The sequence below is a fragment of the Pelophylax lessonae genome, assembly GCF_965119305.1.
Source record: "Pelophylax lessonae genome assembly, chromosome: 5".
NCBI classification, from domain to species: domain Eukaryota; kingdom Metazoa; phylum Chordata; class Amphibia; order Anura; family Ranidae; genus Pelophylax; species Pelophylax lessonae.
Window position 1 is genome coordinate 346,837,448 of NC_138772.1, and position 23,166 is coordinate 346,860,613.

Genomic DNA, 23,166 nt, shown 5'->3' on the forward strand with positions numbered 1-23,166 from the left:
GGAATGTAGAACTGCGGGTCAGTATACTTAACTTGTCACAGTGGCCAAATTGAATTCTATGGGGACACTCTATAACAACGTTCAAGGTAGTATTATTATGTTCAATGCTATTCGCTCTAGCTCTGCCATCATATTTTTGAAATACAGTAGAAATCTAACATAACAAAAGGGATAGGGATGGATATACATACATACATACACACACACAATAATATATATATATATATATATATATATATATATATATATATATATATATATATAATTATTATTACAGAAAGTACTGGGACTCTTGCCTTTTCACGCAGAAGAACGTTAATGGCACCCCAGTCTTAATCCGTAGGGTTCAATATTGAGTTGGCCCACCGTTTGCTGCTAGAACAGCTTCAACTCTTCTGGGAAGGCTGTCCACAAGGTTTAGAAGTGTGTTTGGGAATGTTTTCACATTTTTCCGAAGCACATTTGTGAGGTCAGGCACTGATGTTAGAAAGCAGGCCTGCCACGCAGTCTGCACTCTAATTCATCCCAAAGGTGTTCTATTGGGTTGAGGTCAGGACTGTACTGGCCAGTCAAGTTCCTCCACCCCTAACTCGCTCATCCATGTCTCTATGGACCTTGCTTTGTGCACTGGTCTAAATCATTTGTTGGAGGGGGGATTATGATGTGGGGTTGTTTCTCTATCATTCATCGACAGACACGGCTCCATCTAGTCAGAGACTATAGGGTTATGCTTCTCCTATCAGGAATAGGCTCTAAGCAGGAAAAAATCTTAGGAAGCAGAAAAGTGTAGCCGCTCAGGTGTGTGTCTAATGACCTGGTGCAGGTCGGAGCCGTAATCCGGAAGCTTGCAAAATTGTAGAAAGATAGACCGCACTCTGGTTGAGATATTGCTTGAAATCAAAAATTGTTTCCTTTATTGTTCCAATAAAATCAAGTGACAGACAGTGTACAAGCAGACGAGGTTGACGCGTTTCACGACATTGCCAGTCGCTTACTCATAACCATACTGAGAAATTGCAAAAAGCCACAAAGCATTTGTAAGAGAGCCATCAATTAAGGATATAGAAAACACATGTGAAACACATGGGTGGATGGTTCAAACAAGCTATTTTGCAATGACCAGTAAAGACATTCTGATTGCACATAAATTCCCAAATGGGAAAGAGTGATACCAATCTAATAGTTATAAACAAAAACCAATTTAAAAACATAAGTGCAATCATGGTTGCTCTCAAAATACAGGCTACACGAATATATGCGTATAAAAATGTATATGAACATGAACATAATCCCAGACTTTAGCAAGAAAAAAATGTGTGTATATATACTAGAAATATAAATCAAAATTGGTGAAGAAATCGTCACATGTGTGTGAGATAAAATGATCAAACACAAAACGTGAGAAAGATGCACAATAATTATAATAAATAAATAAAAAATATAATATAATGTATATAAATAAAAAACTTTTACAATTAGATTGGTATCACTCTTTCCCATTTGGGAATTTATGTGCAATCAGAATGTCTTTACTGGTCATTGCAAAATAGCTTGTTTGAACCATCCACCCATGTGTTTCACATGTGTTTTCTATATCCTTAATTGATGGCTCTCTTACAAATGCTTTGTGGCTTTTTGCAATTTCTCAGTATGGTTATGAGTAAGCGACTGGCAATGTCGTGAAACGCGTCAACCTCGTCTGCTTGTACACTGTCTGTCACTTGATTTTATTGGAACAATAAAGGAAACAATTTTTGATTTCAAGCAATATCTCAACCAGAGTGCGGTCTATCTTTCTACAATTTTGCAAGCTTCCGGATTACGGCTCCGACCTGCACCAGGTCATTAGACACACACCTGAGCGGCTACACTTTTCTGCTTCCTAATTGTCTCCGTGAACCCAGCCAGCCCGGTGAGTCTTTTTCTACTTCATTCCTTCATGTTTCCTGTTCAAGTTCATATGGACTTTGTTAAATAGACAGACAGTGTTACATATATAGTAGACATGGATCAACCCTCCACCAGTCGCACGCTTAGACTACTTACAAACAATCCACTTAGACAAGACGCACAGGCCACTCTCAAAAGTGCCAAAGATGATGTTTCACGTTCAATTAAAACACATTTTCACAAGCTGGAGAAACTAATGATCAAAGAGGTGAAAGCATACTGGGAAAAAACAACCCTCAATGAATACATTGAAGTTGCACGGATCCCCAGGGGTCTTCGCATTAAAAAATTTCCGACATTTGAACTCTATAATGAGGATCTAAAACTTCAATGGACGGAGACCCTTTCAAGATGCTCTTTTGACCTCATAAAGATCATAATTGACTCCAAATCTTTGGAATTGGAAAAACTCCAACAGGACATTTCAACATCACAGGCTGATCTTTTGCCGTTTAAAGAAACACCAACGTTTGCAGAGTTGGACCAATTCCTTAATGATAAAATTAACAAACTTGAAACTGACATCATCAAGGGCAAACAGGAAAAACTCCTCAGGGATGAAAATGATTATGCCACCAAAAATGTATATACATGGAGAAAAGCAAATCCTTGGAATCGCCAGCACCCTAAAAAAAGAGTGAGCTTTTCCGATCCTGAGACCTGTGCCACTGACACATCCATGGCTCCCACATCTGACACGTCTACTGATTTTCCACAGACATCCCGATCGGGCAATACTTCCAATGCCTCTACAACATCAAAAAACGGGAAAGGCAGGAGATATACCAAAAAGAAAAAAGACAAAAGACCACAAGGAGAGGAGGAAGGAGATACCATAGGGCGCACAGAAGGCCAGTATCGTCTCAGAACACATCGGAAATAATGACTGAAGACTTGAATACGCATATAAATTCCACAATGACAAATGTTATCAATCTTTCCAAGCGAGTTCTGACGACAGACGATATTAGCCTGCTCTCAAAAGGACTGAACTTTTGTCCACATACACGGTTCGATCCTTTTACAACTGTTCTGAATGTCAACAAATTTGTCCGTAATCTGACATTAAAAAGGCATTTCTATACATCCTCAGATGACACATCAGATGACCAGGATTCCACTACATTCAATAAATTGAAAGATTCATTCAATACTCTATTTACCTTTCGAGAATCATGTGCTGTGACAGAGCTTGAGGACTTGGCCAATGACAATGAAGAGTTTTCCAGAGAATATAACGAGGAAAGTTGCAACAAGGTCTCTTTTTCTACGTTTTCTAGTTTTTATCCCATTCAATCGAGATCACCCAATATGGATCTGTTCCAGAAGTCGGTCGAGAGAGACATTTTCAAATTGTCGAGCAAAACACCATCTGTTGTACCCAGATCCCTGGATAATTTAACGTCTAAAGAAAGAGCTTCACTTAAAAGCCTAAAAGAAGACACTACGATTACCATCAGGAATGCGGATAAGGGGGGAGCGGTGGTAGTGCTCGACAGTGAGATTTATAAACGTGAAGCACTGCGACAATTAGGGGACTTGGATATTTATCAACCACTTAAAAATGATCCTGTGAATATCTTTAAATTAGAGCTTTCACATATAATTGACGCAGGAATTGATATTGGTGCCTTTTCCTCAAAAGAGGCTGAAAAGCTCATCCCCGACTTCCCCATCACGCCCATATTCCACCATCTCCCCAAGGTCCACAAGGGTTTAGACCCTATTCTGGGCCGACCCATCGTCTCGGGGATTGGGTCCCTTTGTGAGAGGCTTGGGGAATGGTTGGATGGGCAGCTTCAGGAATTGGTCTTGCAACTCCCTAGTTATCTCAGAGATACAAAACATCTTCTTAACATTATGGACAGATTCGTGTGGTCGGAGGATCTAGCCTGGATTACATGCGATGTATCTAGTCTGTATTCCTCGATACCACACGATCTTGCCATTCAAGCCATTGATTTCAGTTTGAAGCATTACACCAATTTAACACAGAACCTCCGTATGTTCATCTTGCAAGTTCTACATTTTCTTTTAACGCATAATTACTTTTTCTTTGATGGCAGTTTCTACCTCCAAAGATGTGGGGCAGCGATGGGGGCCAAATTTTCCCCCTCTCTCGCCAACCTTTACATGGGTTGGTGGGAGAGACCCCACATCTTTGGAGGTGGGAACCCATACAGAGACCAGATCTCTCTATTTTACAGATATATTGATGATCTGATCTTTGTCTGCCATCGGGACATCAATCTAGAGGATTTTTTGCATTATCTCAATGACAATTTATTTAACCTAAAATTCACTGGTCATAAGAACATTGATAGTATAGAATTTTTGGATGTTACACTGGGTCATTCTGGCCACAGGGTCACATCCAATCTATACAGGAAACCCCTATCGGGAAATAGTCTTTTACATGCTAAGTCTTGTCATCCTCTACATACCATCAAAGGTATACCTGTGGGCCAATTTTTGAGGTTACGCAGAATTTGCAGCAAGTTCACTGACTTTAATATACAGGCATCTGCACTCTTCTCCCGGTTCCTCGAAAGAGGTTACCCACACTGGATGCTTGACAGAGCATACCGGATAGCTGTGGAAAAGAATCGCGATGACCTTCTTTATTCAGGTCAATTGGAACAGCAACTCATGGCCGATCATGACACGGCTGCCGATGTGATACCACACACTGACAGCCGTGCCTCAGTCGTAGACATACATGGACATACGGATAGTCGTATCTATAGACAGAAACATAAACATAAAAATAAGAACAGGAATCACTATAGGAACAGAAATGATAATAAGGACAATGTCAAAACCTTTCCATCTGTGACTTTGTCCTTGCCCTATAGCCTTGAGTTTAATGAGATCAAAAAGATTATCCACAGTCATCTTCCAATTTTAAATACTGATGAAATCTGCGCCAACATTTTGAATGATGGGGTCAATATAGTTGCCAAAAGGGCAGTTACATTAGGAAATTCCCTGTCACCCAGTCTATACACTTCTAAAAAACATAATACATCTGCCACTTGGTTACACTGTAAAGGCAATTTTAAATGTGGCATATCTGATTGTGTTACCTGCCCTCATATATTGCGGAGCAATAACTTTGTATCTAGCCAGAACAATAAAATCTATGATATTTGCAAGTTTTTCAACTGCAATACACAGTATGTAATTTATCTTATTACGTGCAAGGCCTGCTCCGCACAATATGTCGGCAGAACCACACGCAGGTTGAAACATCGCTTTAGAGAACATCTCAGCGATATACGCACATTAAAATCCACAAATGTTGCACGACATTTCAACCATAAACATCAAGGTGACACTACGTTGGTGCAGGTACAGGTTATTGACCACATCACCAAACCCACTAGAGGCGGTGATGTGTATCGATTACTCTGCAAAAAAGAAGTTCTGTGGATCTTTAGGCTCCATACTCGGATACCACATGGCTTGAATTGGGAATGGGATGTCACTCACTTTTATGAGTGATATTTCTTCTCATTCCCTCTCTTCCTTCCTTTGTCCCCCTCCCCTCCCCCCCCCCCTCCCCCCCCCCCCCCCCCCCCCCCCCCCCTTCCTCTACCCCTCTCGACCCCTCCTTTTTACTTATAGTTATATTTACCCGCATGTTGATCCACACGTGTATTCTTTTACACCTGTGTATTACATACGTATTATTTTGGTCTCTTTCTTCTCCCTTTATACCCCCCTTCCTCTTTTTTCCTTATAACTACATTGTTGATATGTATCGGTTAATGTGGACATTTTGAGACAACATTTTTCATTCACTTGGTGAGCTATGTCAATGTGCTACAATGTCTCTCCTTTGAGAGATTTGTAAGTAGAGTCTTGTTTTTTTTGTTTTTTTAGTTTTGTATGGATACTTTGCATAAGTCTTTTATATATATGTGTTCTCCATACATTTCTATCTATATGTATTTTTCTGTGGAGCTGTATATTTTTTCATCAGCTGCGATATTTCTCTGGTGTGAGTAGTTTTTCCATTTTGTGGCTTTTGCTTTTTCATTGAATTTTACAAAATGGGTTCAATTAGATCGCTTCATATATGTGTGTTAGATTCTGGATCTAGACCGATTTAGATGCATGTATTTCTTATACACGTGTGTTTTGAATAGACACACGTGTTTTTGAAATTTTGTTATATATGTCCACATGAATATTCGTGGATTACTACTTCAACATCATATAATTTGGACAAACCAAAAAACAATAAGATACATGCATTTTTCTGATGTTTATATATATACATTTTTGATGTCTATTTTTTTTTTTTTTTTTTTTTTTTGGACATATTTATAAACCAGTCTTGACAGCTTTAATGAATTTCTCTTCTACACATATACACATGTGTGGCTGTACGTGCATCTGCTGGTCCGATCCAGACCTATTCCAAATTTGGTATCACAACATATTATATTACTATTTTTTTGTACTTTTATTATATACTTGTCAACAATGAAATCGCTCTTTCCACAATTTTGTGTACATTTCTGCACATGGTTCCTCTCTCATTCAGGCTTCATGGTCTTTATATTTTCATGCAAAGAAAAATGGAAAAGTAAAAGAGAAAAAACTTTGCTTCATATGTAACTATTTTTGAGGATATTGACCTTTTTATATCCTCTATAGATTTTCACTGATCATCATCTTTTTAATATTTGATGACATGTGATTCAGAGGAAAAAAATTTTTTTGGATAACAATATTCTACTTAGATACATTATTCCTCACATTCCCATGACATATACACATACAATTTTTATTGTACCTATATTCGTTACATCATTGTTTGCACTTTACCACTTTGGTAATATGTGTATACATATATTTTCACTATTATTTTATATTTACCCACACCTATATTAACACATCACTTTGTTCTAAAAAAGTTTTTTATTTATATACATTATATTATATTTTTTATTTATTTATTATAATTATTGTGCATCTTTCTCACGTTTTGTGTTTGATCATTTTATCTCACACACATGTGACGATTTCTTCACCAATTTTGATTTATATTTCTAGTATATATACACACATTTTTTTCTTGCTAAAGTCTGGGATTATGTTCATGTTCATATACATTTTTATACGCATATATTCGTGTAGCCTGTATTTTGAGAGCAACCATGATTGCACTTATGTTTTTAAATTGGTTTTTGTTTATAACTATTAGATTGGTATCACTCTTTCCCATTTGGGAATTTATGCAGAATGTCTTTACTGGTCATTGCAAAATAGCTTGTTTGAACCATCCACCCATGTGTTTCACATGTGTTTTCTATATCCTTAATTGATGGCTCTCTTACAAATGCTTTGTGGCTTTTTGCAATTTCTCAGTATGGTTATGAGTAAGCGACTGGCAATGTCGTGAAACGCGTCAACCTCGTCTGCTTGTACACTGTCTGTCACTTGATTTTATTGGAACAATAAAGGAAACAATTTTTGATTTCAAGCAATATCTCAACCAGAGTGCGGTCTATCTTTCTACAATTTTGCAGGAAAAAATCTTAACCACACCTATTGGGGGCTGTCCCTGCAGGCACAACCCCACACACCCTGCTATCATGAAACAGTTTGTTTCTGCCTAGTATAAGGAATAGGACCTAGCTTCCTGCTGGGACTTCGGTCTTAGCTATTATAAGAAAGTTTGTTAGTTTGTGATTTTTTATTTTCACTTGTTAGTTCCTGAGGATCAAGATCCAGAAGAACTACAAGCAACAGCCAGCTGAGGTTTCCCACTGGATAATCTAGATCCTTAAGGTCTCCTAGCCTGGCCAGCGAGCGTGAGCTGGTTATAGTCCAGAACTAGGCCTCACCACGACAGTGCCCCGATTAATGGGGACGAGCCTGCGAGTGGATTGTCTCGCTGGGACGCAAACGACCTGGAACTCCCGCAGTAGAAGCTTTCCCTTGGCTGACAGCACCCCCATCCCGGGTGGGATGTGATCTGTTTTGGAATTGCGCTCACCTGGTACCGTGGCATGGTGAGTAAATTGTCCCCCCAAAAACCCCTGGCAATAGTCTCGGGGCGGATGTGGGCCCTTCCCTGGAATAGTTGGACCTTAGGGGCTCCCTCGGTTCCCCTGGCACCTCTGAGGATTAGTCCTGTGTACCCATTGGCATTCCCCTACCCCTAGCAGGTTTTTACCTTCAGGAGGGGAAGGCCGTAATAATGTGGCTGTTGTGGTTCTTATTTGAGGGGTGTGACGTCCTGTGTGGGCCCCTGGGCAGGGACCTTCCAATGCCTTTTGTTCTGGGCCCCATTTTGAGGGTCCTGGAGACTGCATGGCGCGCCGTGGGGGCTGCCATTTCTCTATCGTCCATTGACAGATGCAGCCTCATCTTCATGAGTTGTATGGGTTATGCTGCCACCTGCAGGAGTAGTCTAATCAGTACATTAGTACAAAGTTTTACATATACACGCTCACGGGGCTGCCCCTCCAGACATAACCCTCACACACACAGCCCAGCACATCAGTTTGTTTCTGCCTAGAGAAGGAGTAGGACCTAGGTTTCTTGCTGGGACTCTGGTCTCAGTTTTTTTTCTTCTTTTTCAGAATATTTTCTTTTATTTCTCTTTACTCACTTGCTATCTTGTGTTAAGGGAAGAATTTCCTGCTGACCTACAAACAACGATGCCAACTGGGGCTTCACACTGGATAATCTAGATCCTTCTGGTCCCCCCAGTCTGGCCTACGAGCGTAAGCAGGTTATAGTCCCGCACTAGGCCTCACTACAATAGTGCCGCTTTTCCAGATAGGGATGAGCCTGAGAGCGGATGCCTCGCCGGGATGCGATGACCTGGAACGCCCTGAGTCGCAGCGTACCACTCGGCTGGCAGCACCTCCACTTTGGGTGGAAGGCAGTCTCCCCGAAGCGGAGCCCTCCTGGTCCATGGTATGGTGAGTAAATGTGCCCCCCTTGCCCCTGCTGGCCTTGGGGGGATGTGGGCCCTCTCCTGGGGATAGTGGGATTTATGCCTCCTAAAAGTTTAAAGTTTTCTGCACTGAAACTATCAGAGCTTCCACCAAAGCGTGTTCCCAGGCGGCGGCTGATGAGGACCTGTCGCTTTGGTGGAAGCTCTGATAGTTTCAGTGCAGAAAACTTTAAAATTGGCTGATGAACCCACAGCGCCGGGTATGCAGGTGTCTTTTGGCTTCCGCAAATCCCGTTAATCGGGCAAGGTGTTCGTGTGCCTAGAATTGTTTCATACTATTGTGGATGAACAAAGGCGGCACATTTAGCGCATGTTAGTGGTGCCTAAGCGTTTTGCACGCCTCTTCCCCTTTGCGGAGGCAGTGTCCACTAGGTGGACTGTACCACCAAAAGTGGATACCCCGGTGTCCAGGTTGAATAAAGCAACTTTGGTACCGGTGGAGGAGTCTTCAACTTTTGAGAACCCCGTGGATAGACGGGTGAAATCCTTATTAAGCCATTTACACCTGGTAGCAGGTCACATATTAGAGACTACCTTTGGGAATGTTTTGATAGCACAGACTGCTACGGAATAGGTGAAGTTATTTAAAGTAACTTGGAAGCTGAACGACTCCCCCCCCCCCCCCCCCCTGCAGTGTTGGGACTACTGGACCAGTTGTCTCAAGCCCTGGTGTTCATTTGTGATATGTCCCTGGATTCAGCCCCGTTGGTGGCCAGGGCATTGGCAGTGGGGATTGCTATTAGGCACATGGTGTGGCTGAAAAGCAGGTCGGCGGACCAGGCTTCTAAAAAAGCCTTGACTGATTTTCTCTTCTTAGGGGAGAGGCTGTTTGGATCCTCTCTGGAAGAGTTGATCAAAGAGATCATAGGGGATAAGACCAGTCATCTTCCCCAATCCTCCAAGGGCAAGTTCCTTTAATGCTAATTAAACCTCTTTTTCAGGCCTCCGGGTCGCAAGGAAAAGGTAAATCGTTCAGGTCTTCTGGGGGGTTCCAAGAAGCTGTGGTCGGGAAAAGCAGAGATTGGCCAATCTGGACCTGCAGACAAGTCCTCGTCTGCATGAAGGGGCACCCTCACTCGATTCTGGGGTGGGGGGGGGGTGTCTTCTTTTCTTTTTGGAACCCTGGACTTCCTTGATTCAGGACAAATGGGTTCACAAACTGTTCCGATCTGGGTACATGATCGAATTCTGGTCTTGCCCCTCGGACTGGTTCTTCCTGTCCAATCTTCAGCTATCCCCAGTTCGGTTAAGGGACTTGCGAGGGGCAGTACACAATTTGCTGTCGCAAGGAGTGATTGTACTGGTTACTTTTCAGGAACGTTTTCAAGGGTTTTATTCAAACCTCTTCACTGTGCCCATGAAGGAAGGCAAGGTGCGCCCCATCCTTGATCTCAAGGCCCTGAGCCGCTTTGTGCGGGTACAGAAGTTTCAATTTGAAACCATCCACACGGTGGTGGCGTCACTGCACCATGGAGACTTCTTAGCCTCCATAGATATCAATTACACATATCAACACATCTCTATTTACACTGGACACCAGCAGTTTCTGCTCTTTGCGGTCGCAGAGGAGCATTATCAATTTGTGGCATTACCCTTTGGTCTCACCATCCGCTCCCAGAGTGTTTACTAAGGTCTTAGCACCGGTATTGGCATTGCTGCGCCAGCGGGGGTATTGCGGTACTGGGGTACCTAGACGATCTCCTGTTGGGAGCGGACTCTTCTTCAGTCTTGTTGGGGGATCTGAGGGTCACTGTCAGAACTCTGCAGGATTTCGATTGGAACATCAATTTCAAGAAATCCGCGCTGACACCTGTCTTGAGACTGGATTATCTGGGCTTGACTCTGGATTTAGCCTTGACCAAGGTGTTTCTTCCCCCGGACAAGCTGCAAAAGTTGCAGGAGGCAATTCGGTTGTTGGCGAACAATCTGTCCTCTCCGAGTATCAACCTTCGAGTCAGTTCCGTTTGCTAATTTCCATACCAGAGCTACCAGAGCTTTGCAAAGGGAGATTCTTGTCAAATGGAACAAGGATCCAAAGTCCTTAAACTTTTATTCAGTTAAGTTGAACAGCGGTTGGTTTAGGGCACTATCAAATGCCAAGTGTTGGCTTTGGCTATATATTTCCAATGACCATTAGCTATGCATGCTTTGATTCGTACCTTTTTATACAGAGAGTGCGCCATTTGGTTCCTCCAAGAAGGTAGGTCCCTGCTATCTCCGTGGGACCTCAATTTGGTGGTATTTGTTCTTCAGAAGCCTCCTTTTGAGAACATTTGGGAGATTTCTCTGCTTTCATTGTCCCAGAATGTTGCCTTCTTGGTGGCTACCACTTCTGCTTGCAGAGTAACTGAACTGGTGGCGTTGTCCTGCCGCTCACCTTATCTGGTGATGCACAGAGATAAAGTGGTGCTTTGACCTAACCAGTTGTTCCTTCCTAAGGTTGTTTCTGATTTTCATCTGAATGAAGACATTGTGTTGCCTTCACTCTTCCCTAAGCCCAAACATTCTATGTAATTTGCATCGCACTTTTGGATGTGGTTCAGGCAATCAGGGTCTATCTGGAGACCACTGAGTCTTTTCGAAAATCAGACGCTCTTTTTATCCTTACCGAAGTATCTCGTAAGGGATTGGCTGTGTCTGCTGCGACCATATCCAGATGGATCAAGCAGACAGTAGTTCAGGCTTATTCACTGAAGGGTGAGGTTCCTACTTTCCTGGTGAAGGCACATTCTACGAGAGCGCTGAGTGCCTCTTGGGCTTTTTGCCATCAGGCGTCGGTGCTGCAAGTCTTCAAGGCGGAAACTTGGTCATCTGTGCATACGTTTACAAAATTCCACAAAGTAGATGTTTTGGAATCTTTGCATGCTTCCTTTGGCCTCAAGGTTTTGCAGGCTGCTGTTTAAAGAGAACTGTTGTTTTTTTTTGTTTCTCTTTGAGGGTGTATTGTGTTTTTAGGGTGAGCTCCAGTTGTTCCTGGTTGAGCTCCATGTTACTTGGTTGGCTAAGTTTAGCCTTTGGGGAGTTAAGTTTCTGTTTGCGTTATCTTCCCACCCCTCAATAATATACTGCTTTTGGGACATCCCTATAGTCTGACTAGATGGAGCTGCGTCTGTCGAACGATTAGAGAAAACTGGATTTTTGTAAGAACTTACTGTGAAATCCCTTTCTCTGAAGTTCGACAGACGCAGCACCCTTCTCTCTATTTCTGAGTGAATGGGTTTTTTTTTATTCAAAACCCTATTTCTGAGTGAATGGTGTTTTTTTTATTCGAAACCCTGCTTGCAACTAAACTGTTGGATAACCGGGTGTGTGGGGTTATGCCTGCAGGGACAGCCCCCATCAATGTGGTTACGGTTTTTTCCTGCCTAGTGCCTATTCCTGATAGGAGGAGCATAAATCCTATAGTCTGACTGACTAGATGGAGCTGCGTTTGTTGAACTTCAGAGAAAAGTATTTTTTACGGTAAGTTCTTGAAAAATCAAGTTTTTTTCAGGGGTTGGGCTTGGCCCCTTAGTTTCAGTGAGGGGAACTCTTAAGGCATAAACATATCAAAACATTTTGGACAATTTCATGCTTCCAACTTTGTGGGAACAGTTTAGAGTTGTCCCTTCCTGTTCCAACATGACTTCGCAACAGCGGACAAAGCAAGGTCCGTAAAGACACGGATGAGTGGCTTTTGGGGTGGAGGAACTTCACTTGCCTGACCTCAACACGATAGAACAGCATTGGCAGGAATTGGAGTGCAGACTGGGAGCCAAGCCTTCTCGTCCACTTTAGTGCCTGACCTCACAAATGCGCTTCTGTAAGAATGGTCAAACATTCCTATAGACACACTCCTAAACCTTTTGGACAGCCTTTCCAGAAGAGTTGAAGCTGTTATAGTTGCAAAGGGTGGGCCAATTCAATATTGAACCCTACCAACTAAGACTGGGATGCCATTAAAGTTTGTGCGTGTAAAGGCAGGTGTCCCAATACATTTAGTATTAGTGTATGTATGTGTGAGTGTGTGTGTGTGTATATATATATATATATATATATATATATATATATATATATATATATATATATATATATATATATATATATATATATATATATATATATATATAGATGTGTGTGTGTGTGTGTGTGTGTATGTATATATATAATATATATATTCACACACGCGCCAATCAGCCATAATTTTGACAGCCTGTCTGATTTTGAGCAGGTCCCCCTTTTTCCACCTAAACAACCCTTACTCGTCGAGGCATGGATGCCACTGGACCTCTGAAGGTATACTGTGGTATCTGGCACCAAGCTGTTAGTAACAGATCCTTTAGGTACAGTAAGTTATGAGGTGGGACCTCCATGGATCAGACTTGGTTTTCCATCACATCCCTTGCTCCCGATCCTATACTATTTTTTTCTTAGATTGAGATCTGGAAAATTTGCAAGCCAAGTCAACAACTCAAATTTATTGTGATCCTCATACCATTCTTTAACCATTACTGCAGTGTGGCGGGGCAGATAATCCTTCTGAAAGAGGCCACTGCCATCAGGCAATACGGTTTCCATAATGGGGTGTACTTAGCCAGCAACAGTGTTTTAGGTAATTGGTATGTGTCAGATCACATCCACATGAATGTTTCGATCCAAGGTTTCTCAGCAGAACTGCCTAGAGCATCGCACTGCTTCCACTGGCTTGCTTTCTTCCCATACTGCATCTTGGTGCCATCGCTTCCTGATTTAAACTAAACACAAGCATCCAGCCATCAACATGATAAAGAAAACGTGATTCAGTTGACCAGGCCACTTTACTCCATTGCTCTGTGGTCCAGTTCTGATGTTCATGTGCCCATTTTAGCCATTTTTGGATATGGACAGCATGTGCAGCCTGACCAATCTGCGTCTTTGCAGCCCCATACACAACAAACTGCGAGCCCATTTTTTCTGCTTTCAACACGGCAACATCAGTGACATGTTTACTTGCTGACTAATATATTCCACCGACTTCCAGATGCTATTTTAACAGAATAATTGTTATTTACTTAATCTGTCAGTTGTCATATAAAGTTATGGCTGCTTTACCAACCTTTATAACATCAAAAATGTGCCACACTCCCATCCAGCCAACTTAGTTTACACTTAAAAATGGCCTCAGTCCATGAGGGTTTTAGAAAGCCACACCCCCTTACACGTTTCGCTCTGCCCACCGGAGCTTAATCAACTGGTCATCTTTCTCCCTGGAGTTTGATTCCCCAATTTCAGCAGTGTTGATATATTACGAAACTTTGTTGCCTCTACCAACAACTATGTACTGCAAAAGCTTGTGCAATTGGATACAAAGTGAATGGATTGTTTATTTTTACCATTTTTTACCTTGATGCATTAACTAATCAGTCTACTAATCAATAAATTTGGGCGCAGGTAAATCCTCAGTGAATAAAATGCGACACAGAAAACCTCAGTAAGCTTCAAGCCTTAAAGAAAAAAAAAAATACATTTACAAAAACTGCATACTTACAAAAACTTGTTCTTAAAGCGGAGTTCCACCCATTTTTAATAGGTTGGAATACATAGATCTATGTAATCCCCTTTAAAACGGCTTTTACCAATGGAAACTTTTTTTTCTTTCTTTTTGCTAGTAAATACCTTAATTTCTGCTTTATTCCTCCTCTCCTCACTTCCGGGTCCGATCGGCGATGACGTCATTCGGCGATTCGCAGTGTCTGCTGGGATGTATTCTATTCCAGAAATCTCGCAGTAGCTGAGCTGTACTGAGCCGTGCCTGCCCCGCCTCCGCCCCGCCTCCTCTCATTGAGTTGTATTGTATGAATGTATTAAGGCCGTTCTCTGCCCCGCCTCCGCCCCGCCTCCTCTCATTGAGTTGTATTGTATGCAATGTATTAAGGCCGTTCTCTGCCCCGCCTCCTCTCATTGAGTTGTATTGTATGAATGTATTAAGGCTGTTCTCTGCCCCGCCTCCGCCCCGCCTCCTCTCATTGAGTTGTATTGTATGCAATGTATTAAGGCCGTTCTCTGCCCCGCCTCCGCCCCGCCTCGAGGGAGGCGGGGCGGAGGAGGCCTTAATACATTGCATACAATACAACTCAATGAGAGGAGGCGGGGCAGGCACGGCTCAGTACAGCTCAGCTACTGCGAGATTTCTGGAATAGAATACATCCCAGCAGACACTGCGAATCGCCGAATGACGTCATCGCCGATCGGACCCGGAAGTGAGGAGAGGAGGAATAAAGCAGAAATTAAGGTATTTACTAGCAAAAAAAAAAAGTTTCCATTGGTAAAAGCCATTTTAAAGGGGATTACATAGATCTAAAGTTCCAAAAATGGGTGGAACTCCACTTTAAGTGTGAGGAGGGGTTGGTGTAAGAAACAATGCTCTTTTTCTTTTGAAATGTTTACAGTATACTCATCCATACACCTATTGCAGTCTTTCGTATCAGCAAACAATAGTTTATCTATTGGCTGGTTCACACCATAAATTGCACAAAAACACGGTGCACTCCTGTGTGAATCGGATGCGATCCGAATGCTGTGTTCAGTTGAGTGGGCTGAAATCGCAAGACTGCATCAAAAGTAGTGCATGCATTACTTGAACTCTTGGTGCCGACGCCTCCTGTCCCTATGAGAGGTTTAGTATGCCGGAAGGTGGGGCAGAGTTTATAATCATGTGATTGTCTGTTACTGCGGTCACATGATCGGAAACCTCCCGATCTCCTCTTTCCTTTAGCCACTGGTAACCGCACTGGGAGTGTGAACGTTCGGCGCAGCTGTAGTTAAACTAATTCACGCAAATATGCGATGCGTTTTGAACGCGGTGCAGGAAACACGCAAAGAATGTGGGTTTCCCGCACTGCATTCTAGCACAAACAGGCTATAAAGCAGGATTAGGGATAGAGTTGTTAGATGTGATTCAGTAGGGTTGAGGACAAGACGGCTAATGACATATCTACAAACATGGTGGGCACATAAAAGGAATAACTCTGTGCTCATGCAACAGTGGAAACCATGTAGATCTGAAGAGGAAGGACAGGCTGAGGGAAGATTAAAAAATTAACAGACAAGTGAAGTCAAGGGGTGGGCTTTATTTAGAGCAGCATGGACATTGTGAACAATATTTTAGGTTTCAGGTAGAAATTATTTCACCATAATTGACATATGAAGTACATTGAAAAAATTATTTTAAAAGAACAAATATATAGGTGCCTATTTTAACACCGGTGTAATATGTTTTGCGAATATGGGGAGGAGAATAAGCTGACAGCAGTTGAGCACTTTTACCTATTATCCATAACAACTTATTTGGGACATTATTGTCACTTCTGAATGAATTATGATAGGACAGTGCAGCCACAGAGATACTAATTTGTTTTATCGTTTTCTATAACGTATATCCGGATGCCCATTATTTATCCAGCTGTAGTGCATGGAATCTTAAATAGCAAGTTTGTACTTTGCCAGAACTCTTTAGCTAACATAAGGAACATGTAAAACCCTCGCCATCGACACACACATGGAATTCATTCCCCGGCCTATTTGGTGGATCATTTAGCTATAAATTGATTCTTGTGTTCTTTACCATTATTGCAATTCCTCCTTTATATATATTTTTTTCTGTTAATGTCTGCTTTAAATATTTAAATGCAACCATCAATTGTTCTTGCGGTGCAGGATGAATTTTGCTGAAGTAGTGTGACTCGTGTTTGCGTATTTTGTGTTTCATTTGAAGGTCATTCTGTGCGACTGCTGGGTCAGAAAAAGGATAATGGAAAACGGTTGGGGGGAGCTCGATTGGATTTGCCAAAGATTAGGAAGAACCCACTGATAGAAATTATTTCCATCAATACAGGGTAAGCTTCTTTCAAATTTGCTCATAAAATATTTAGTGCTGCCTAAGAATTCAATTTCATATTTCTTCAGACATGGTGCTTTCTGCTGCTCAACTTATTAAAGAACTATAATTTTCTGAAACCCTGTGGAACTCTCAGGGGTATCTTTCAAGTGCTGAAAATATTTACTCTGTTTCATTTTTGCTGATTAACTTTTTTGTTTTATGAATTATTTTCTGTATTCAACATTTAGATTCTTACATCTACAGTTACTGGCTTTCTTGACCAAAGAAAGTATTTTGTCAAAGCACATGCTTCTTTTTAGCTTAGTATTATGACCAACTGTTAAATTTAAGGTCACTAGAACACCTCTCTAGTGGATCAGTATGCATTATGTAGTTGGTTTGTAGGGTTAAAATGTAAGTAATATGTTTTCATTTCTATAGAAAAGCCCCAGTATACATTGAAACCATCATGTATGCATGACATTGGAGCTATACAGTTTTAATGGGTTACTTCGTGGTTAATTCTTAAGACGCCATTCTAAGCATAGACAAGTTTAAGTGCAGTGGTCATACAGGATGAAACCGTCTACTACTACAGCCTTCGTTATATTATAGCAACATCACCATTTCAGTTATATTTTACACAACAAAGGCTAGAATTTGAACTTGGCCAACCTTTTATAAAACTGTTTTACATTAAACTCCTATTGTTGTATAAGTCTCTTTAAATAACAATACTAATATAATCCATGTAACGATTAAAAAAAAAGCTTTTGCTGTAGTACTTAACCTAAGTCCAGAACTGTCCACTGTAGGTTTTTGTTTCCACCACTAAATGTCCTCAAACTTCTAGTTTGAATGACATCCAAGAACTAGGAGAAAACTAATATGCTGAGTTTGCTATGCTAGCTGACAATATTTATGCCTTTAAACCTAGTAAAATAGTAAAGTAGTTAACCCATGTCTGCCTCAGTCATAGATGACTTGTTTGCTATGAGCTGGCAGGCTATATTATGGTACAGTTATATGCATTAGTTACCGTCAGAGGGGATTTGGTGTTTTTTTGGGCTCAAGAAGTGGAAGTGTTAAGAGGGAGGATCTTTCTGCTATGACTACATAATCAGTCTGAGAGTTATAATAAGGGGAAAGTGCTATGAAAATCAGTGAGCTAATCAACGAAATGTCTCCGGTATTGCCTTGGTGGCTGAAAAGTGATATCTAAATATTTTGACTTAGAAAATCATTGCTAGCTGCCACTGAAAAAGGCAAGATAGTTTACATACAGCAAAAATTTTTTTTTTTCCTTTTTCGGAGAGTAGTGAATGGCTAATTGGGTGATTTTCTTTTTTTGCATCACTTCCTGTAAACATTTTTACTGGAGTTCAGCCGTAAATTATAATATGGCTCATGTTGCTGTTTTATATAGGTCAAAACAGCATCTATCGGTTATTCAAGCCAGGGGTTCATGCACTGTAATGCTAAATTATGGATCCCCCCCCCCCCCCTCCCGACTCCATTCACTCTTGTATGACTCCAAAGTTGCACCGACTTTGGAGTGCGACTTTTGATACAACTTTGGATGGGTTCAACTTGCATACAACTTTGGCTGTGACCAGTGATAATGGACAATCGTTGCACACAAGTTGCATTGTATTTCATTCAGGTATGACTTTCATGCAACTTCTGAGTGTTAACATTGAAGTCTATTGCCCTCAAGTTGCATGGAAGTCAGACCAACGCACTGCATGAACTTCTTTGAAGCTACTGCAACTAAGTCACGCATATATGAATGGTTATCATGGCAAAATATGGGGAACAACTTGTCATGCAACTTTGAAGACCAAAGTGACACAAGTGTAAATGTTTTTATATAGGACTATTTTAGCACAGTGTTTTTTTTTTTTTGCCTTTGTTAAAACAACCCTGTGGTATATGAAGTGTTGTGCCAAACATTTACCAGGCCAACGCACATTTTTGTCATTCGGTGATACTATAGTGTAAAAGCTCTTGTGAAGGACAGAAAGTCCGTTGCACTGGCAGGGACTGAATAAATTAAAACTCAAGGCTCCCACATCACTTTTAATTAAGTAAATAGTGTTATGTTCCCACATGCCATAGTATGGAAGTCAAGATGTGCCAAGTGTGATGTTTTATCCATTAAGCTGAAACCAGAGAATCCCTTGCTGCTTTTGTAGGCTAGTGAATAAATAGGTGCAGTCTACACTTTTTTTGCTATTTTCATGAATTGGTGGTTTATGACGACAGAAATACCTCATTTGACCCCTTCTTTTGTGCACAAATTGTACTAGATTATATCTTTGCTTTGATAATATGGTTCTATGGTTTGTAGAGAAACCGTAAACGATCATAGAACATTTTACATTTATTTCAAAAGTAATTGATGTGGCTATGAACGTTGTGTAGAAACCCATTTTTTTTATCAAAAAACTTAAAACACTGAAAATGTTAGTCGTTTATCACGGTTATTAACTTTTTTTGCTATTTAAAAAGAAAACAAACCAAAGATGTAAATGATCTGTCATGTTTCATGAAAATGGAGAGAAGATTATGAAAGACACAGAATGAAAATAGTCCCTAAAAGTGGTTGGACCAGGCCTCTAAGAGAAAATATGGGAACTAGTTAAATAGGCATCCTTTGCATAGTGAAACACATATACAAGCATTGGCTGCATAGAATGTTGGTCACACAAATACTGAACAAAAAGGCTGTTTGCTGGGTTTGAACAATTTTGCCAGAGTACAGCTCTTCGGAAATTACTTATGAGTTTCTGTGCGCTTCTCTTCTGGGAAAAAATTCCATGATTGCTGATTTTCCAGTCCCTGCACATGGGTCAGAACATCTCCAACACTGAAGCTCCTGTGGGATGTTTCTGATGTGCAGTGGTGAGCACCTACCAAAAGTAGTGCAAGGAAAGAAAACTGGGAAACCAATGACAGGGTCATGGGCAGCCAAGGGGCCTGGGTGCTGCGAGGAGTGAAAGCTGGCCCATGTAGTGCGATCCAATAGAACAGCTAATGTAGCTCAGATTTCTAAAAATGTTGATGTTCAGATAAAAAATTGTGAGAACACACAATGCATCATCCTTTTTTGCATATGGGGTGGTGTAGCCACAGCTGACCCATGTCTAAAGCCAAAAATGCTTACAATAGGCATGTGAGCATCAGGACTTGACCACAAACCATTATTGAATTTATCAGATCAGGCCACCTTCTTCCATTGCTCTGAGGAACGCGAGTTCAAGGTGTTGACTTGACCTCCAAATTCCAATGTGTCTCTAAAACCATTACACATACTGTATAATAATCAATATAAAAACCATAGTGATAGAACCACTTCCACCAATATTCCCTTATGCCTTCTGGCTATTGACACAGAAAAAGCGTTTGATCGAGTTAATTGAAAATTTCTTCAGTCCTCTCTCATGCCTTGGCCCCCGTATGATTTCCCGCATCAAGTCTCTATACTCTTGTCTTCAGCTAGAGTCAGGGTCAATTGTACTTTGTCCCCCATGTATAATGGTACCCGACAGAGCTGTCCCTTGTCCCCTCTCCTTTATGTCCTTACGATAGAACACCTAGCCATAGCTCTTAGACAGAAGCTTAATATCACAGATGTCACAGTAGACGCTCTCCGTTCAAAATGATCTTTTTTCAGATTTGCTTATGTACTTGACAAAACCTCATACGTCTTTACCATCAATTCTGATTGAATTCCAGAGGTTTGGCACCTTTAGCAACTTCAAGGTGAATTACACTAAATCCGAACTCTCGATTATATCCCTAACCCCTGCTCTCCTGCAACAATTGAAAAATGATTTCCTATTTAAGGCTGCATCTGAGTCCATACTTTACTTTGAGATCTATTTGCCATCAACAGCCTCTGGTTTATTTTCCTTGAATTTTTTGGTCCACTCCTTGCTAGAACCCAATCAGATCTGAACTCTTATTCGACAAAACACCTCTCGTGGCTTGGTAGAGTTAAGGTTCTTAAAATGGACATTCCATGCTTTCTCTACCTCTTTCTGAAATTTTACTTTCCCTCATCCTATGAAATCCTGTCATAACGGAAACGGGGGTACTGGACATCTCTATCACAAGGCTACAGTCTTCACCAAAATATTGGACTAGTTCAGTCACTCTTCCACTAAGCTATGGGTTTAATTAGAAAATTTTATGAACCCCCTTTAATTATGTGCCTTTCCCTGAATACTGCCTACACTTTGTATCGGTCCCCTCTCCCCAAGATACGTTACCCAATAAACGCTTCAAATCTGAGATCACTCACTATCCACTACGTTTATCCCATTACTTGAACCCCATGAATCCTTTTTTTAAGTAACCCAGCTTTCAGAAAATGTCCACTAGACACTTAAGATGTTCCGAGCTTTTGGCCTGAATGATCGTTTTCAACAAATCTGTCCTTTCAGCCTTCTTTTTATCTGGAATACTTGGGTCTGATCCTGGATACATCCCAAGTACTGTTTTTTTCCGCCGTATAAGACGACTGGGCGTATAAGATGACCCCCCTACTTTTCTAGTTTTTTTTTAACCTTTTCTAGGTTTTGGGCTATATTCGCCGTATAAGACTACCCCCCTTCCGAAGCAATGCAAGGCAACACCATATCTACGCCGAGCATAAAAATCCCAAAGGTGGTTAAGTAAGTGTAATCTATGAAAGTGCTGGCTGTCTGTGCCCTATTCATCTATAAGGTACCGTAAATATATTCTTTTATAAATCTCCAAGGTATTGTAAGTATAAAAATCCCAAAGGTAATTAAGTGTACCGTAATCTATGAAGCCCTTGCTGTCTGTGTCCTATTTATCTGCATGCATTTTCTTAAATTTCCAAGGTATGTAAGTACTAAGGATTACCGGTAGATGTATCATCTCTCAAGGCGCTGGCTGTGTGGGAATCCTGTACCGGTATACCGTATGTGCCGTAGCTTCGGCTACATACAGTATACCATGCTGAGCCAATCACCGTGAGCGATGTATTCTATTATTGAATGCAAAGCCTGCTCAGATTGGCGGAGTCAGAGAGGCGGGATTATGTTACTTTCTCTGACTCGGACAATCCTAGCAGGCCTTGCATTAAAAAATAGAATACATTGCTCACAGTGATTGGCTCAGCGCGGTATACTACGTAGCCGAAGCTGCGGTACAATATACCGGTACAGGATTCCCGCACAGCCAGCAGAAGATTATACATTTACCGGTAATACTATTACTTAAAATACCTTGGACTTACAATACTCAGTGTATATGACGACCCCCCCCCCCCCATTTTTGGGGGATTTTTTTGAGGTTCAAAAGTCGTCGCCGGAAAATACGATAAGTCTTTCCTCCAAAAAAAGTCCTTTCTCTAAGAGCACATGCTCAAGAATTGAGATTCAAAATGCATCTCACATTGAGATTGTCCACAGGAGTTCTAGGCCTAATGATAGCTGCCTCTGAGGCATTATCTTTTGCCCATTTCCATTCGGGAACTCCCCAACAAAACATCTTTTCGGCCTGCAAAAAGCAGACTCCTTCTCTCGATTTACTCATGCGACCCCCACCCCAGCCCTAACAGTGGGGACATTTTTTCTTCCCTGGCACTGGAAAGTTTTCAAAACAGACGCAAGTCCTTCACGCTGGGGATTGCTCAATCCCTAACAGTCCAAGAAACATGGTCACCCAGAGAAGCCAAGCTCCTTATTAGCACCTTGGAGCTCAGAGCTGTCAGGTTGACCCTGCAGCACTGGACCCTCCTTTTTGAAGGGACGTGCAAACAAGGTGCAAGCATGCAATGCCACAGCGTTTGTCAACCATCAAGGGTGCACCAAGAGTCTGGCAGGCTTGAAGGAAGCAAACCAGGTCATCCCAGACAAACAAAATGTCCCTCGATCTGTGATCCACATCCTAGGAGTTGTCAACTGGATAACTGATTATCTCAGCTACCTTTAACTGGATCACAGGGTATGGACCCTTCATCCAGATGTCATCAATCTGTTTTTCCAAAAATCGGGTATTCTGGATGTGGACATTCTAGTCTCCTTTATTAAACGCAAACTATATCTATTGCCAGAACCAGTGATCCTCTAACTCTAGCCTCAAATGCCCTAACAATCTCCTTGTCTGCTCAAGAAAATATAGCGAGAGAAGACAATGGTGATTGTAATTGCACCAAACTGCCCAGAAGAACCTGGTACTCAGACATGCTCGGATTTCCAGCAGATGATCCCTGGCCTCATCCAAACTGGTCAGATCTGCTATCTTGGTTTCTGACTGAACACTGTTAAAACCCAGGTATTCTAGGGTAGAGGGGTTTCTGATTCAGTGATTACTATTTTGCTAAAAGCAAGAAAAGCCATTGGAAGGAATATCTACTATCCCACCT

General features: G+C 41.4%; 1 protein-coding gene across 1 annotated transcript in view; it reads left to right on the plus strand.

Moving 5' to 3' along the window:
* CDKAL1 (CDKAL1 threonylcarbamoyladenosine tRNA methylthiotransferase) overlaps positions 1-23,166 on the plus strand; it is a 1,263,425-nt gene that overhangs the window by 331,250 nt on the left and 909,009 nt on the right. Inside the window, exon 7 of the mRNA XM_082258657.1 lies at positions 16,662-16,782. Within this exon, the coding sequence (XP_082114783.1) occupies positions 16,662-16,782 (121 nt within the window). The remainder of the gene's footprint in view (positions 1-16,661; positions 16,783-23,166) is intronic.